The sequence below is a fragment of the Hemibagrus wyckioides genome, linkage group LG07 (assembly GCF_019097595.1).
Source record: "Hemibagrus wyckioides isolate EC202008001 linkage group LG07, SWU_Hwy_1.0, whole genome shotgun sequence".
Classification (NCBI taxonomy): domain Eukaryota; kingdom Metazoa; phylum Chordata; class Actinopteri; order Siluriformes; family Bagridae; genus Hemibagrus; species Hemibagrus wyckioides.
In genome coordinates this window covers 34244537-34262995 of record NC_080716.1, presented here as the reverse complement: position 1 = coordinate 34262995, position 18459 = coordinate 34244537, and the positions used below count along the sequence as shown (strand labels likewise).

At 38.5% G+C, this 18459-nt stretch overlaps 1 protein-coding gene across 1 annotated transcript in view; it reads right to left on the bottom strand.

The window, feature by feature from the left end:
- The window catches only part of LOC131356323 (carcinoembryonic antigen-related cell adhesion molecule 5-like), a 63883-nt gene that overhangs the window by 16245 nt on the left and 29179 nt on the right, over nt 1–18459 (bottom strand). The window contains exons 4-5 of the mRNA XM_058395227.1: nt 16806–17078; nt 15917–16183 (exon numbers count right to left, since the gene is read on the bottom strand). Coding sequence (XP_058251210.1) covers nt 15917–16183; nt 16806–17078 — 540 coding nt within the window. The remainder of the gene's footprint in view (nt 1–15916; nt 16184–16805; nt 17079–18459) is intronic.

Sequence of the window (18459 nt, the reverse complement as noted above, 5' to 3'; positions counted from 1 at the left end):
CTTACAGCTGATTCATCATTCTTGTACAGAGAGCCTTCACCAACATAACATATCTGTCACTCCTCTACAATGGTGTAGCAAAGGGCTGTGTCAAAGTCTGGTCTTAAGTGTACTGCTGGACAGGCTTCACAAAACTGAACATATTCATACTCATTATTAAAATGTCTTTGACTCCCTCTAGTGGTAACTGCTGTATGGTTTTAATCCTGACTAGTAAGGGGCGGATTCATTCAATACATCCAACCAATGATTTGCTCCTTCACATCCTGCAGCAAAGGGCTGTGTCAAAGTCTGGTCTTAAGTATACTGCTGGACAGGTTCAGGAAATCCAGGTTAATCATCCTGGAGAAGTCTGTAATTTGTTCTCCTGCTATCACTGTGTGCACCACTGCTGCCCTCTGCTGGCTGCTGTCAGTGTAGCATGGTCTCAGAGTAACAAACAGGATTTAATGTTAATTAATACAGTAAAATATACAAGAAACTATTTTCATGTTACAGTTTTCCATAGAAGAAGTGTGTGATGTTCTTCACTGCAGACATCAAGCAACAATTCACCCCAATTCTGTAGACTGTGTTAGTGCTCATATACAACACTGATTTAGGTCTAAGCTTGATTTACAAACCTCTAACCCTGACTGTCTTACTCCCTCTGCCAGGACTGGGAAGAAATGCACTTATGATGATGTTGTCTAGCAGAGTTTTACACTGAAACCAACTGGGGAAGAATAGGCTGTTTCGGGTGGGGAAGAAAGGAAAAAAATGGGGAAGGAGGAAAAAAGAGAAAACAAAGAGAAGAATGAAAGGAAGAAAGCAAAGGAGAAGTGCTTGTTTCCAGACAAACAATTGCTCTTATTTTTTTTATTTAAAAATATCATTTATTATTTAATACGGAATAATAAGCAGCCAAACAGTGCACATTTAACATACAGGCAGTGCACATCAGTGCTGGATTTTGAGACATGACATGGACTAATACAAGACACGATACGTAAAAGACAACTAGATGAGCCAAGTAAAATAGGAGCACTGCTGGAATTGCCATGTGCAGCAAAATCTTGAATTGTTTAAATGTTAGTGATAATTATTTAGTGAGACTTAAATCATGGACAGTGGAATAATTCATTTTTAGAATGGGGGGGTTATTGGTTTGGAAATGAACTCATTTCATTAATCTTGCCTGATTTTGCTATTATTCTGTTTCATTTAGATGTTCAGTCATAACAAGATAAACTACTGGATTAGGGGTTTCTATTACTTTTCCTTGTAAGATGCTGGACTTTACAACCTATAGTTAAATGCAGTGTATCTGAAACAGACACACTTTAAGCAGAAACACATTTCAGAATGCACAAAACTTTGAAGCAGACAGACCACAACAGCAGATGATCACTCCTGTCAAACATGAAAAGGAATTCAAGCCCAGAGTGGACACAGGTTTACCCAAACTGACCATTTGCATCTTGATTTTTTTCTGCATGATGCAGGTGGTAGGCTTAGAATTTGGCATCAACAAATTAAATGCATACAACGTGCAAATATTTTCAGCTTCACAGTTCTGCCCTCCCTGAATGTGGGTGTCCAGTTTGGCCGATAGCTAAACAGATTCCCAATGAGAGACAAACGTAGCTGGTTCAGGCTGTTTATTTGACTTCCACAGAAAACACTGTAAAACTTAAACACACAGAAGAAAAGGATATATGAATCAAACATATCAAAATTGACAAGTTAACAGCACATTTAAATACCTACAAGAGTATGACATGTTTCTAATCACGGTCAAATGGTATTGAAAACATGCCATGATATGCTGAAACCTAGCCTGTTAGCTCAATGCTAATACACAATGGAATTTCCCATTAACGTTAATTAACATCTCGATCGTGACCAAACTACATTAAAATAATATAACATCTATCGCTATTCAAACTACTAAACAAGTCCTTAAACTGTGTACAACCCAATATTCGTACTTACAGGCATATAATTTCTCTGCTCTGTTACAAAAAATCAAGATGACTTGGCATTCACTGAGGTAATGAAGTGCTACTCCCTTAGCATGGCCGACCTCTGACCGAAAACTACAGCAAGCCAACAGAACAAAACACAAAACTCAAAATCACCACATTGTCTATTCAGCCACATTATGTGGTATTGCTTCAACATTTAGTGGGCAGCACATTCACACTTCCTCCCCTTCTTCACTGCCGAACACACAGCACTGAATTAAAAAAAGAAGTGAAACCACAACTCCCAAAATGTCTCTGTTCTCACGCCTCTAAAACTGTCACTGCCCTGTGTGTGTCAGTGTACAAGGCTAATGAGAAGTGTTTATTTCTGCATAATTCATGAGGAAGATTTGACCAAAATAAATAAATAATACTAAACAATAGTTTGGTGTTAGTGAGTATTAGAATGAACTTATTGCGCTGAGTTGCTTCAGAGTAGTCAGAGTTTTTTAAAACCTTTCTGTATACAGGAAACACCACCAGAAGATGACGATCAAACGCAGATTCCACTAAAACAGACCTGTGTTTTAAACTCGCTCTACTTGTACTCTTACCTGTTGAACTATCATAGTTACTGAGAGTAGATACACATCAAACTAAACCCTTCTCATAACAGATATGGAGACACTGATCCCCCTGAGCAGTCATGCTGAAGTACACACAATGTCCTAATCACACAATAAGATCATCACTCAGGACATTCAGACTGCAGATGAACAACTTTATACCCCACCACTCACTCTAATGAAGACACAAAGAGAACATTTACTCACAGAGCATCACAGAGAGTGGACTGAGCTCCATCCTGTCCCTCTAATGACTGACTGACAGACAGAGCAGAGGTGTGAGTTAAAGTCTAGATACTGTGTGGTTTAACTCCTATTCCTATTCCTTTGGTTAACTCCTACTCTTTCTTCCTCTTTCCAGAAAATCTAAATATGCAAACATACAAAATAGGAAAGTGACAGTAGAGGAGATTCACTGATCTCATCTTTAAGATAAAAAATGCTTCCCTGCTCTCTTACTGGTCACTACCATTATTGTGGTTATTATTCTGCTAAAAGCCTTTAAGCACAAATGTACATTTAATGCAGACTTTTCTCAGGCAGCGATTTATTTGAACAATTTAGTACGATTTATCACAATAAAATATACATCTCCTAAGCCTAGTGACTAATGTTACTAGGTCAAATCTGTGGCTGCTTTATTAACGCTTAAATTATAATTACTCTCTATTGAGTTTTTTTCTTCATTCTGAAAATGTTTGAGCTGTATGATCATTTATGATTCATTAGCAATTCTACAGAAAACCCAAGTGTAACTAATTTCAGTTAAAATATTGTCCTGATGCAGAGAGGACAAGACTGTGATGAATATGGATGAGTACACATGTACATTTGTGATCCTTATCTAATGATAAAACGTGGAGAGGGTGTAAAGCGGTTCTAAACGAGCTGCTAGATTTATGTTATTGACTTTCAATTGTTCTTTATGCAGTAAATCACTAAATAGTAGATTAAAGCACCAATCAAGTGGTAAAGCATCAAACCAAAAAGTTGAGAGGTTATGTCATTATTAATGTTGCCTTGTCCCACTAAAATCTATGCTTATGAGAGCAATGGCCTTAGAGGAGCGCTGAAGAATTTCCCTGTAAACTGCAACAACCACATGTTAAAAAGAAATGTGGGCGTGTCTTCAAACATATGTTGATAGAATTGTAACACCCTCAGTCACACCTCCCCCTCTTCACCATCAGAGGGAAACCTCACCCAAATACTGACACTTCCAGGTCACTCAGTTCACTTCCTGGTTTTAAGTCATTTAAGCCATGCATATGCTAAGTGTGAAGTTCTCCTGTGTTATCAAGCCTTGTTTCATTGTTCTTGTTTGCTTTCCATGGTTATGACCTAGTTTTTTTGTTTCCTGGTTTTGTGCTTTTTGGATTTCTGTATTGGATTTCTGTCTGCTACGTTAATTGCTGTTTTCTGCTCATTTGAACCCTGCCTGTTTCTGGTTTCTGCCTCTGCCTCCCATATTGGATTATTTGCTAATGTTCTCCATTAAAATCTACACATGGAGTCTTCGATGCCTGTCTCAGTGTATGTGTTACAAGAATAATGTTCTTCCAGCTCATGTACACGGATTTACTTTCAGAGATTTTGTGAATGCATAATATCTCTATTCCACTTCCAATGCTTTATTAAAATAGGTATTGTGCATGCATGAAACTTTAATACAAACATTATTTAAGCTACAAACAAAGTCATATCAGGACATTTATGAACACAGTGAGATGAGTTACAAAGCATCAGGTCATATATATAAAATATAAATAGAGAAAATTTGCAAAAGCAACATGAAAAGGAAAAAAAAGGACAAAAAAAAGGAAATAATTCTTCATCTCAGTTAACTTTACGTTCATCTTAATTCGTTCATCAGTGAAGTTTTGTACATCAACAAGATTAACTTACTTTCTGTTAGAAAACAGTGACGGCCTTACAGACTTCACTCACGTTTCCAAAAACCAACCAAAAGCACTGAAGTGTAAGTATATGAGAAAAATAAAAATAAACATTATTGTTAAAATATGTAAATGAGCCACAAACATAAAGTAATGTACTTTCAGTGGAATTAGTATATGAGTAACAGAAAGATCTGTATTTTAGACTCTCGTTTCTGACCTTTCTTGTACTTGTATAGCATGTATCCAGGTGAAAGTGCATTAATACAATTATATTTACTATGAATTATATATTTTTAAATGCTTTAAAATATGCCACATGTATATATACAGAATGAGTATAAAAAGAGTAAAAAATTGCATATAGGCTGTACTGCTGTGTACAGGAAGGGGATGAGTAGACTCTACTGCTGTGTACAGGAAGGGGATGAGTAGACTCTACTGCTGTGTACAGGAAGGGGATGAGTAGACTCTACTGCTGTGTACAGGAAGGGGATGAGTAGACTCTACTGCTGTGTACAGGAAGGGGATGAGTAGACTCTACTGCTGTGTAAAGGAAGGGGATGAGTAGACTCTACTGCTGTGTATAGGAAGGGGATGAGTAGACTCTACTGCTGTGTACAGGAAGGGGATGAGTAGACTCTACTGCTGTGTACAGGAAGGGGATGAGTAGACTCTACTGCTGTGTACAGGAAGGGGATGAGTAGACTCTACTGCTGTGTATAAGAAGGGGATGAGGAAACTCTACTGCTGTGTAAAGGAAGGGGATGAGTAGACTCTACTGCTGTGTACAGGAAGGGGATGAGTAGACTCTACTGCTGTGTACAGGAAGGGGATGAGTAGATCCTCCTTTCTGAGGAAGATCAGATGCTTTAATGTTTGCAGTAAGATGTTGGAGATCTTCTACCAGTCTGATGTTGTGAGTGCTGTCTTCTTTGCAGCATTATGCTGGGGAGGCAGCATTAGAGCCGGAGAAGCAAGGAAGCTGAACACACTGATAAAGAAGACTGGCTCTGTACTGGGATGCTCCCTTAACTGTTTTGATGTGATCGTGGAAAAGAAGTCACTAAACAAACTAGTGTCCATCCTGGACAATGCATCACATCCCCTCCATGACTTATTGGTCAAACAGCTGCAGCAAGGACCGGTACAGGAGAATAGTTCATCACTGTACCAGGATGTTATTGTGTCTGTTCCTTAAATAAGTGCATTGGGCTTCTGTTGGTGGGATTCTGTTTACTGCACTGCTGCAAATCACTATATAATTACACTGATGCAGATTATTGTGGATGATCATATCTACTTTGCTGTATATCTGTTGTTACTACTTGCACTGGTGTATACAGTTATATTTATTTTAATTTATAATATTATATAATATTAGAGATTACATTTATTTTATTATTCTTGATTATTTCTTATATTATTAAACATATTCTTTTTCTGAACCTGTAATGTGTACATTTTCCTATCTATCTATCTATCTATCTATCTATCTATCTATCTATCTATCTATCTATCTATCTATCTATTTCTTTGATAACTGTAGCTTCATCAGAACAGACACATGGTTCACTGCAGAGAGAAAGAAAGAGACAGTAAATACATTTATAAATATATTGCTGTCACTGATGTTACAAACTAGTTAAATCAGTGACTGAGGCAACAAATCAATTATTCATGTTATTTGCTGTGTCAGTGTTTTTGCATGTTCATAGTTAACTATGTCATAACTGTCTATGTAGACTGAGATGGAGAAAGTTATCTAGACAGCTTCCAAATGAACATGGATGAAATCTTACAGATTCTGTGATGCAGGGTTTTGTGTACTGTAACTGCTAGATGGCTTAATTCATGGTGTTTGGTTTGTACTTTAAGAAAGATGCTGTAAATGTCATGAGTCTTACCTCTCTGTTGTGCTTCAGCTCTGAGTAGACAGTATCATCATCTACACTGGCCTTTCCTAGTGGAAACCAGATATAAATTAATCTCCTAAAAATATTACAACTCATCTAAATTATTGAACAGAAAATGATCTAGATATTACATCATATACAATTAAAATACATTAGACCACAGCAGTGTTGAATCCTGAATTCTGATTGGTCAGAAATTGGTGATTAATTTTCTACTAAAGCAGCTCTGACAGAAGTGCAGATGTACATCACAGATTTATATTAAAGAACTAATTTTAATACATTACCATTTCTATAGGGGGATTTGTTGTTATTTATAAAAAAAAAAAAACATGCAATTGTTAAAATCGATTTTCCTGTAATTTTTTCCTGTAAATACTCTGACATGGGAAAATCTTCAAGACAGAGGACTTGGTGGTTGGTTACAGGACAGATAGTGGATTTGGTCGACTGTTTATATTTTATGTGCTGTATTATACAGTGTTAAGAGGAATTAACTTTTGCAGAAATCCCAGAAAAATAATGAAACTGCTGTGGTTAAACACTTTGTGATGTGCTGTAATGGGAAAATAATGACCTTCAGTGTAGTAACTCTGAAGCTGTAACTCTGCTTCATCACACCACAGTGTCAGTGATTATTTTCCTATAACAGCACAACAGAGTGTTTTATTCATTACATTAAACAAGAACAGTGTGCAGGTGATCTATGACATGAAATAAAAGATCATTTTGCTCTACCTTTTACTCTCTTTGCTTTTTTTGCTGGTTTTAGTTCAATCTCAGCATAAGTCACATCAGCATCAGCACCTGCAGTAGCAGAGAATAAAATCATTCAATGATCATTAGCTATTTTTATACATGAGTCAAAACTCATCAATATAAACATCAGTCATTAACAGTCTCCTGCCAAAACTACTGTTACAAAGTTGCCCGCCATTTCCCCAACATCCAGCAGAGGGACCCATCAACCGAATTCTGACACTTCTGGGTTCAACACTTTCGGGTGTACAGACATTTAAACATGGATGCCACCGCTTTAGGGCGAAGTATCATTTGTATGTTTTCACTGCGTTCCGAACCTTGTTTTGTCTAATATCTACCTTTTGATCTTGACCTGTTTCTGTCATTTGGATTTACACTGTTTTTTGGATTTCCACAATATATTTTGGTGGCCTTCCCTGGCTACCAATGCGAAGAACTACGTGGAAGCATGCACCACCTGCGCCCAAGTCTGTGTCCCTCGTCAGCTACCTGCAGGCCTCCTCGAACCTCTCCCCCACATGCCCATGGACACATGTGGTGGTAGACTTTGTCACTGATCTCCCCTCCTCACACTGTTTTACTGCCATCCTTATGGCAGAAGATTGCTTCTCAAAAGGATGCAAACTCATCCCCTTGTTCAAACACGTATTCCGTTACTACAGTATTCCAGAGGATATAGTCTATAGTCAAGGAGCTTAATTAACCTCCAAGATATGGAGAGGAATTGGGACATTACCTACGAACCTACTGTAGCAGAGAACAACAATGGTGGAGTGAGTTTCTCCCCTGGGCCAAATATGCACAGAACTCACTCATCCACTCCTCATCTGGCTCCATGCCTTTTCGATGTATACTAGGCTACCAACCCCCCATGTTCCCGAGGTCATGAGAGCCCTCTGGTACAGCTGTGGGCGACTGGTTTCACCGGAGCCAAGAGGTATGAGACAGCACACATGTATGCATCCAACGAGCGGTCTGCTGTCAGCGCATTTAGGCTAACTGAAGGAGATGCCCACATCCACTGCATCAACCAGGACAAATGGTTTGGCTATCAACCAAGAACCTACGTCTCAAACTCTCATATAGTAAGTTGAGTCCCCGCTAAATTGGTCCCTTTAAGATCCTCCAAAAAATCAACCTGATGACTTGCTGCCTCAAACTCCCACCCAGTTATTGAATCTCACCCTCTTTCCACACCTCTTTCCTCAAGCCAGCCATCACGACAATCCCACGCCTCTAAATCCACACTGCCACCCTAGAAATAGACGGAACCACAGTCTTTCTGTTCTGCTCCATCCTTGACTCCAGGTGAAGGAGAGGCCACTTACAGTATTTGGTAGACTAGGAAGGTTACGGGCCAGAGGAACAGTCATAGGTCAAAGCCAATGGCATACTGGACCCTCCCTGATCGCTGACTTCCACCAGGCATGCCCCAATAGGTCTGTGCCCAGACCTTGAGGTCAACTGAGAAGAAGAAACCCGGGAGGTGTTCTTAGGAGGGGGGATTCTGTTAAAACATTGCCCACCGTGTCCCCCAAGATCTTTAGCACAAAGTATCGTTTGTATGTTTTCACTACGTACCAAGCTTTGTTTTGTCTATTACCTGCCTTTTGATCTTGACCTGTGCTGAAGACTTCGTGTTATTTGCTTATTTTGTTTTTAGATAAATCCATTAAATTTCTATTTAAAATACTCTACCATTGTTCCTGTTTGTCTTCTTTTTCTTCGTGACCTGTGCGTAAGTGGCTTCACTGATCTCAGCTGCAGCTTCACCTGAACACAATGCAGTGTGTTAGTCTCTACAAGACAGTATGTGATACATCAAAATTTGCTTTATTCTTTTGCAATTCTGGTTGTATACTACATGGCATAGCTAAAGCAGTTAGCAGACCTTTTTTTCTTTTGTGGGACCACAGCAGGATCATTAAGATGAGAAAAGCGATGAACAAAAATCCCAAACCCACAACCAGTCCTAATGTTCCACCACTGGATCTAGGACCTGAGATGATGAGAGGGAAAATAGCAGAATGTCAGCAATTAATCATAAAAACTCATATTTTTAAAAGGAAATCAAATAAAAATAAAATTTCAAATGATTGCTTAACTCTTTAAACCTGTGGAGTCTGCAAGTATTTAATTCAAGCCTCCAGAAAACTGCCTACACTCTCGCTCATGAGAAAATATTCAACTGAAGTATGGATTAATCAGTACAGATATATATGAATATTGATTCAATTCCATGCTCATTTACTGGAACTAGTAAAACTAGTATCTACTACTAGCATACATGTATTCATACTCAGAACATTTCTCTTTTCCTTTAACATTAAACACACTACATGAAGACTCACCATGCACTGTGATGTGGACAGGATTACTGTTTTCTCCAGATTCAGACTCACACCAGTAAACTCCAGTGTAGGATGTGGAGAGGAAGCTGATGTTACATGTAGATCCTGTAACTGATCCCCAGTGTGAACAATCTAACACTCTCTCACTGTGTGTGTATCGTCTCACTGTCCATCCAGTAGAGTTACTCTGGTCCTCACAGCTCAGTGAGAGAGAGTCATTAGTAAAGTGTTGAATTCTGCTGGGATTGATGATCAGAGAGACTGGAGGAGATTCATCTTAAACACAAAAATGAGCCATGAAAAATAAATCTAAAGAGGAAACATGCAATATTATGAAGCAGAATACAAGAAATTTGCTGTAAATATAATGTTTTCATTTTCCTGTGTGTGAGAAAGAAAAATTAACCAGTGATAAGGGGTGGAGACATCAAAAATACAGGAGAACACAACGAAATCATGACAATAATCCTCTACCAGCACTAAGGACTCTTTAACTGCCTTATACATATGAATAAATAATAGCTGCATTAATCTGATCTTACATTCACACTTTTCTATTCTACACTTCAACACAACAGTTAATTTTCCTCACCAGTGATCCATAGTGGCTGTGGATTGCTGTACTGTGAGTGAAAGGCTGGTTCTCCTCTCTCTCCTCTGCACATATAAACTCCTGTGTGTTTAAGAGCAGCAGGACTGAGAGTGTAGTTGCCTCCAGATCCTCTGCTGCTGTCTGAGAGGAGCTCCACATACACGCTATAGCCACCATTATTATTTATTCCAGTTAAGCCGTCTCTGTAGGGAACAACTGTGTACCAGCTGAATGTCCAGTCTGTAGAGGAGTCTGTAACCTCACAGCTTAGAGTCACTGAGTCTCCTTCAGTCAGCCAGCTCTGTGGAGATACCCTCAGTACTGCCTGTGGTCTCTCTGTTACACAGGAAATACAAACAATTTTTTTTTTTAGTTTTACTTAAAACACAGTAAGAAGCTTTTCATGAATGTCATGTGTCTCCAGAAATCCTCACACACTCCATATCTAGTTAAACTCTACTGGACAGTGTAGGCTGTAATTCTTTTAGCACTAAGGAATATCATTGCACTTAAGGGTTAAGTAAAAAGAGGTGAGCATGAGGTGATGTTTTGTGTTATTTCCAGTATTATTTGTCAGCAATCATGGTTTCTTACAGAAATACATTTACCACACAGCCCTGTTTACAAAAGCTCAGCTATGAAGTGAGTAATAGTTACAAGCATGATCTATGGATAAAACACTTATAAAGTGTAGTTAGATGAGTGTGACTATAAGTCTAAATTGCATAGCCATATTTTTCCCACATAAAGCCAGTCTTCATTATTAAAAGAGTTTCAGTATGACACACACACAAATTTGTACAAAGTTCCAACAGTTAACTGAAAAGAAAAATTCTAATTAAGATTACAGCATGGGGCAGGATTTGTTCAAAATGATAAAAACTATATTATAAAACTATAAAAAGAGATTTTTTTTAGAAACAAAAACACAACAGAAACAGTTAAAAATATATGTGCTCAGTTGACCTCTAGTGGTCTTGTGGTGACGTGTCCCAAATTCCTGTGACACTTCTCACATTATAAGTTGTTTTCACTAAGCTACTCACACTGTAACAAATTGCTGTAGTTTCTACAGCAAAATTTTACAGAAACTTATTGTAATCACATTTTACAAGTTGTTACTGTAAGATGCAAAGCATTATGGGTCTAACAAAGAATTACAGTTGTTAACAGTATTTTTCAGTATGTCAACTGTAAATGAATATACAGGTTAATTTGTTGTCACTGTAGTTCATGCATTTTCACACTCTTTTAATAAATATATATTTTAAAAAATGCAGCTTTTATGTTACAGGAGAACTGCACAACATAAACTCCATTGTCCTGAAGAGGTTTACATGTCAGAAAACAGAAAGTTATATGGAATAAAATCACTGTCAAAAATAATCAAACATAATTCACACACATAATTGTGTGTAATTTTAATTTAGTCATGCCTAATTTAAAACTGTGGTATGTAATTCTGTGAGTTTCAGATTCCAAAATCTACAGCTACAATAGTTTACAGATAGGAGATTTTCTGTTTTTGTTAGTTACAACAGAAAATGTACGACTATGACAATTTACAGACACAACACTTGTTTTCACAACACCTTTGTTACAAACACCACATGAGAATTACGCCCACGAAGAACAGTGTGTGAAACAACTGTCAAAAATACATCATCAAGGTCACAGACATTACTATCGGAGGGAAGATGAAATTCCACGAAGTGCGCATGCGCCCCGCCACCGTTTTAAACCGTTGGCACCCTGAGAGCTAATCTGTTTTTTTTTCTTCAAATTTGGACTAGTTTAAGGGTTAGTTATCACTAATAACAAAGAGGAGTAATATTACAGAGATAATTATAGTATTTAAGATTAGCTCTCAGGGATCACAGTACTTTTTGTAGAAACTATAATATATATTCATTGTTATTACAAGCAATATAACAGGGTATTGAACTGTATTCCAAAGGCCTTTATACTGTTGGTCAGTAATACAGTGCCCAGTGTAACTGAAGCTCTTCATTTACCTTCTTTAATAATAAATGGGCAAGATTTTATTAGGTACAGCCTGCCAAATAAATTAATAAGGATTTTATTGACCCAAGATAAATTTTTAAATCAAGCTAGCCGAAATAATGTGACTTCAACTATTTACTTAAAACTCTAATTTTAAATTAAGAACCATGTCTCTCTCCTTTCCCATACCCCCCAAAGCCAAGGAAGTACCCTATAAAATTTTTAATAATATCTATCCATCCAATAATTGTACCTTTTTTGATGTTGATATTGAGTGACTGTACATTTATTCTTTGACTGTTTATTCAGTAAAGCCTTTTGGTCTGATACATTCGAGTGGCTTAAAGCTTCAATCAAGCTGTCTTCTTCTTCTTCTTCTTCTTCTTTCAGCTTTTCCCTTCAGGGGTCGCCACAGCGAATCATCTCTCTCCACCTATCCCTATCTTCTGCATCCTCAACACTTGCACCCACTAGCTTCATATCCTCATTTATTACATCCATATACCTCCTCTTTGGCCTTCCTCTTTTCCTCCTGTCTGGCAGCTCCATGTCCAACATTCTCCTACCAATATACTCACTCTCCCTCCTCTGGACATGTCCAAACCATCTTAACCTGGCCTCTCTAACCTTGTCCCCCAAACATCCAACATGAGCTGTCCCTCTGATGTACTTGTTCTTAATCCTGTCCAACCGTGTCACTCCCAAAGAGAACCTCAACATCTTCAGCTCTCCTACCTCCAGCTCTGACTCCTGTCTCTTCCTCAGTGACACTGTCTCTAAACCATACAGCATGGATGGTCTCACCACTGTCCTGTACACCTTCCCCTTGATTCTCACTGAAATTTTTCTATCACACAGAACTCCCGACACCTTTTTACACCCATTCCAACCTGCCTGCACTCGCTTCTTTACCTCTTTCCCACACTTTCCATTACTCTGGACTGTTGACCCCAAGTACTTAAACTCCTGTACCTTCTTCACCTCTTCACCCTGTAATCTTACTGTTCCACTTCCCTCCCTGTCATTCACACACATGTACTCAGTCTTACTATGACTGACTTTCATTCCTCTTCTCTCCAGTGCAAACCTCCACCTCTCCAGGTTTTCCTCCACCTGCTCCCTGCTCTCACTACAGATCACAATGTCATCTGCAAACATCATTGTCCAAGAAGACTCCTGTCTGACCTCCTCTGACAACTGGTCCATCACCATAGCAAACAGGAAGGGGCTCAGAGCTGATCCCTGATGCAGTCCCACCTCCACTTTGAACTCCTCTGTCTGCCCTACAGCACACCTCAGCACTGTCCTGCTCCTCTCATACATGTCCTGCACCACTCTGACATACTTCTCTGCTACTCCAGACTTCCTCATACCGTACCACAGTTCTTCTCTTGGCACCCTGTCATACGCTTTCTCCAAGTCTACAACACACAGTGCAAGTCTCTCTGACTATCCCTATACTTCTCCATCAACATTCTCAGAGCAAAAATTGCATCTGTTGTGCTCTTTCTGGGCATGAAGCCATACTGCTGCTCAGAAATTTCCACTACTCTTTCCCATAACTACATTGTATGGTTCATCAAATTTAACCCCCTATAGTTACTGCAACTCTGCACATCACCCTTATTCTTAAAGATCGGCACTAATACACTTCTTCTCCATTCCTCAGGCATCTTCTCACTCTGTAAAACCCTGTTAAACAAACTAGTTAAAAATTCCACTGCTGCCTCTCCTAGACACTTCCAGACCTCCACCTGGATGTCATCAGGACCAACTGCCTTTCCACTTTTTATCCTCTTCAAAGCCTTCCTGACTTCATCCTTTCTAATCTTATCTACTTTCTGTTCCACAGAGTTCACCCCTTCTACTCTTTTTCCCTCTCATTTTCCTCATTCATCAGCTCTTCAAAGTACTCCTTCCATCTCCTCTGTACACTCTCCTCACTTGTGAGCACCTTTCCATCTCTATCCTTAATAACTCTAACTGGCTGCACATCCTTCCCATCTTGATCCCTCTGCCTAGCTAACCTGTACAAGTCCTTCTCTCCTTCTCTAGTGTCTAACCTAGTGTACAACTCATCATACGCCTTCTGCTTGGCCTTAGACACCTCCCTCTTCACTCTGCGCTGTAACTCCTTGTATTCCTGTCTATTCTCTTCAGTCCTGTCCATGTCCCACTTCTTCTTGGCTAACCTCTTCCTCTGAATACTATCCTGAACTTCCTCATTCCACCACTAACAACATTCAACATCACCCCTTCAACCTGTAACTTCAGACTCATCACCCTGTCTGACACTCTCATCACCTCCAGAACATTCCTCACAAACTCCTCCTTCAGGACCACACCTACCCCATTTCTCTTACTATCCACACCATAATAAAACAGCTTGAATCCTGCTCCTATACTATGAGCCTTGCTACCCTTCCACCGGGTCTCCTGTACACACAGTATATCCACCTTCCTTTTCTCCATCATATCAGCCAGCTCTCTACTTTTCCCTGTCATAGTACCAACATTCAGAGTTCCTATTCTCAGTCCTACACTCTTACATTTCCTCTTCTCTCTCTGTCTACTCACTCTCCTTCCTCCTCTACTTCTTCGACCAACAGTAGCCCAATTTTCACCAGCGCCCTGTAGGTCAACGGCGCCGATGGCGGTCGTTGTTAACCCGGGCCTCGACCAATCCGGTATGAAATTTAGAGTACTGATGATTCACATGGTTAAATTTGGCAATGTTTTACGCCGGATGCTCTTCCTGACGCAACCCTCTCTATTTATCCGGGCTTGGGACCGGCACAGAAGTCACTGGACTGTGACCCCATGGCTAGATTCAATCAAGCTGTCTTCTCAATTTTCTAAAAATGATATCATTTTTTTAATGGAAGATGTACATACTCAATCTGTATTGAATATTATTTTAATTTTGGGCAAATTTCATACTCATGAATGTAAGTGCCTTAAAACAAAGCCATTGTTTTCTGTTTTTCAAAAGGAATGTTGGATGTATTGTAAATCTGTAAGATTGTTCAAATGTAAAACTGGAAGAAGACTGTTCAGTTTATTACAGAAATTTTACATTTTTTTCTCTTTTTTAGTTTATTTTCATTTTGATTGGTGCTCTGTTCTTAAGGATCTTCTTATGATCTTGTATTGCCTTATTGTATTTGTGTTTTTTGTAATTAAAAAAAAAAAGATTAGCTCTCAGTGTGCCGGTGGTATAAAACAGTGGCAGGGCGCATGCGCACTTCGTGGAATTGATTCATCTTCCCTCCGATAGTAATGCCTGTGACCTTGATGATGTATTTCTGACAGTTGTTTCACACACTGCTCTTCGTGGGCGTAATTTTCATGTGGTGTTTGTAACAGAGCTGTAGTGAAAACAAGTGTTGTGTCTAAATTGTCATAGTCGTACATTTTGGAGTTATACTCTAACAAACACAAAAAATCTTGTATCTGTAAACCATCATAGTCGTATATTTTGGAATCCATTTCTGACAAATCACAGAATTACATACAATAGTTTTAAATTACACATGACTAAATTAAAATTACACAAACATTTTTGAATTTCGTATGATTATTTTTGACAGTGATTTTATTCCCTGAAGTTAAAGTTTTACCTCAGTTTTTTTTTTATTTGGTAATTAAAATGTTTTGCATTGGATCTCACCAGCAACAGATGAAAAATACTTTTAAACATATGTATTTCACAATTATTTTAAACATTGTGGAATAACAAGGAATTACAATAATTAAGCAATATTTTCTTTCACCCCTTCTAACGCATGTGATGAAAAGAGAAAAAAAATTATGACATACTGTACCTCTCACTGTAATCTTGACAGAATCACTGAACTGTGTGTAGTAGTTTCTTCTGAATCCCTTACACTTGTACTCTGTTTCTCCTGCATTATCGACTGTCACTTTAAGTGTGTTCTCTTGTTTACTGTTCAGATTCTGTAACAGCTGATTATTTTTGTACCACTGAAACCCCCATCCAGTCTCCTGCTGCAGCTCACAGCTCAGAGTGACGGTGTCTCCAGTGTAGACGGAGCTCTGAGGATTCACTCTCACAGTCGCTTTGGGTTTTGCTGTTGGTATGAAATGATGAAGGAGTCAGAGCTGCTTTTCACTTACAGTAGATTCACTGTGTCTAACAGATGCTTTGTGTCTAAAAAAAAACATTTAACATTTGATATAAGATGTTACAGTTGTATGTTTTCTTACACGGCTGGTATTCAGTATATTTTCTATGAAACAAAATTCATGATTGCATTGAAGTGTAGAAACACTGTATTTACTGATTTTAGATTGTTATTTCATGGATCCTGTACAAATCCTGCACCAACATCTGAACAGATCTGTGTCTTTATGAAAATGAGCAAAGACATGACTTTATAGAGTAAGGTCATTGCAGACAGGTGTTATATAATATTATAAACTACATGCTAATATATTATAAAGTATTCAAATGACCATAGATGTTAATAAGTAGAAATACGTATTCAACAGAACAGACATGAATCAGGGATTATTTCCCCAGCAGTGTTAGTGTGCAAACTTAATATAAAACCCAGATGCTACTGAAAAAGACATGATGATGAATCTTGGTGTCTACTAGAAACAGGGACTCAGTTACTGACAGCTTAATATCTAAACCCTAAAAATAATGTAAACATATTTAATAAGAAATAAAAACACCCACACACTCACCTGATACAGTCAGTGTAACAGCATCACTGGAGTGTGAGGAGCGTGAACCTCCTCTCTCTGCTCCTCTACAGGTGTATTTACCTGTGTGGGTCACTTCAACACCACTGATTCTGTACACCTGTCCACTACTGACAGGACTGTGTGAAGCATCTTTATACCAGCTGTACTGCCAGCTAGAGACACTTTCATCCTGTATGTCACATCTCAGAGTGACGGTCTCTCCACTGAACACCTGATTATCAGGATTTATGGTTGCCACTGGTTTAGGTCTTACTGTAGAAAAATAATAGAGCACATAAATTGCCATGATGAATTAATTCCCATGGTCTATAATGATAATAAAATAGTGTAATAAAGTAATAGTGCAATAGTTAATGCAACAGTTTGCTTTTATTAACACTATCAGCTAATTTACAAACGCATGGATTGGACAAAATAATGTGAACACCCATTGTTATAGGGATTAATATGATTTGTGTATGCTGCTATGAAAAAATAAAATGTTGTGATTATCATTCATTTATTTTTAATTACTAGACATTGTCTAGTTTTTATATCAGTATAAAAACAGCTGTGGTCAGCAGTGGTTAATTTAAGACATTGTTGAAATGGTTAACTTTTCAGACTTCTAAAGTGGACAGATGTTGGGAGCACATTTATCAGGAACATCTGTAACCTTTACAGCCGAACTCTTTCAAGAGCAACAGTGTCCATGATTATGACTGTAATACAAAGCATGGCAGGACTTTATCAGAGAAGAAGAATAGTGGCTGGAATTTAAAAGTTACTGATAGTGACCGTTGAACACATTGCGTCCAAACAACACAGAACTACAGCAACAAAAGTGAGAGTAGAACTTAATATCCACCTTAAAGACCCTGTTTCCACAAAAACATTCTGCAGAGAAATTCACAAAGCCTTAATCACAGACACCAAGGCAAAAATGCAAAAAAAGATGATGTCATGATCATAAAACCTGGACAGCTGAAGACAGGAAATGAGTGATATGATCTGATGAATCATCATTTATATTACTCCTAACAGCAGGTCGAGTTTATGTACGAAGAACCACCAAGGAAGCGATCCAACTTCCTTCTGGTTCCAACTGTCAAACATAGGAGGTGGATCTGTGAAGATTTGGGCAGCCATAATCTTGTTATTCTGCTGGTGCCATCATTAGTCTACATGGTCATGTTACTGCCACCAAGTATTTGGAAATTCTAAGTGATCATCATGCTATGGTCCAAATGTTGTTTCCAACAATTATGCCATTTTTTAAGATGTTTATGTTCCCATACACTCAGCCAAAACAGTTAAGTCTGGGTTTGAGGAGTGCCATTATGAACTTTAACAAATGCCCTGGCCAGCTCAATCACATGACTTGAATATTATCAGAACAGTGTGATAAATTTTGGAGAGAAGCAGGTTCTCTGCTCCAACCTCTCTGCCATGGTTAAAGATCTGGCAGTAGCAGTGTTTGTACAGGAGACGTTGGCCACTCATGGGCTGTCTGGAAGTGCTGGTAATGCAAACAAAGCCACACACACACACACACACACACACATCCAGACACACACACACACACATTGGGTTTTCATATTTTATGGGCACATTCCATAGATTCATAGATGCTTGTTTCATCATTGGGACAAAA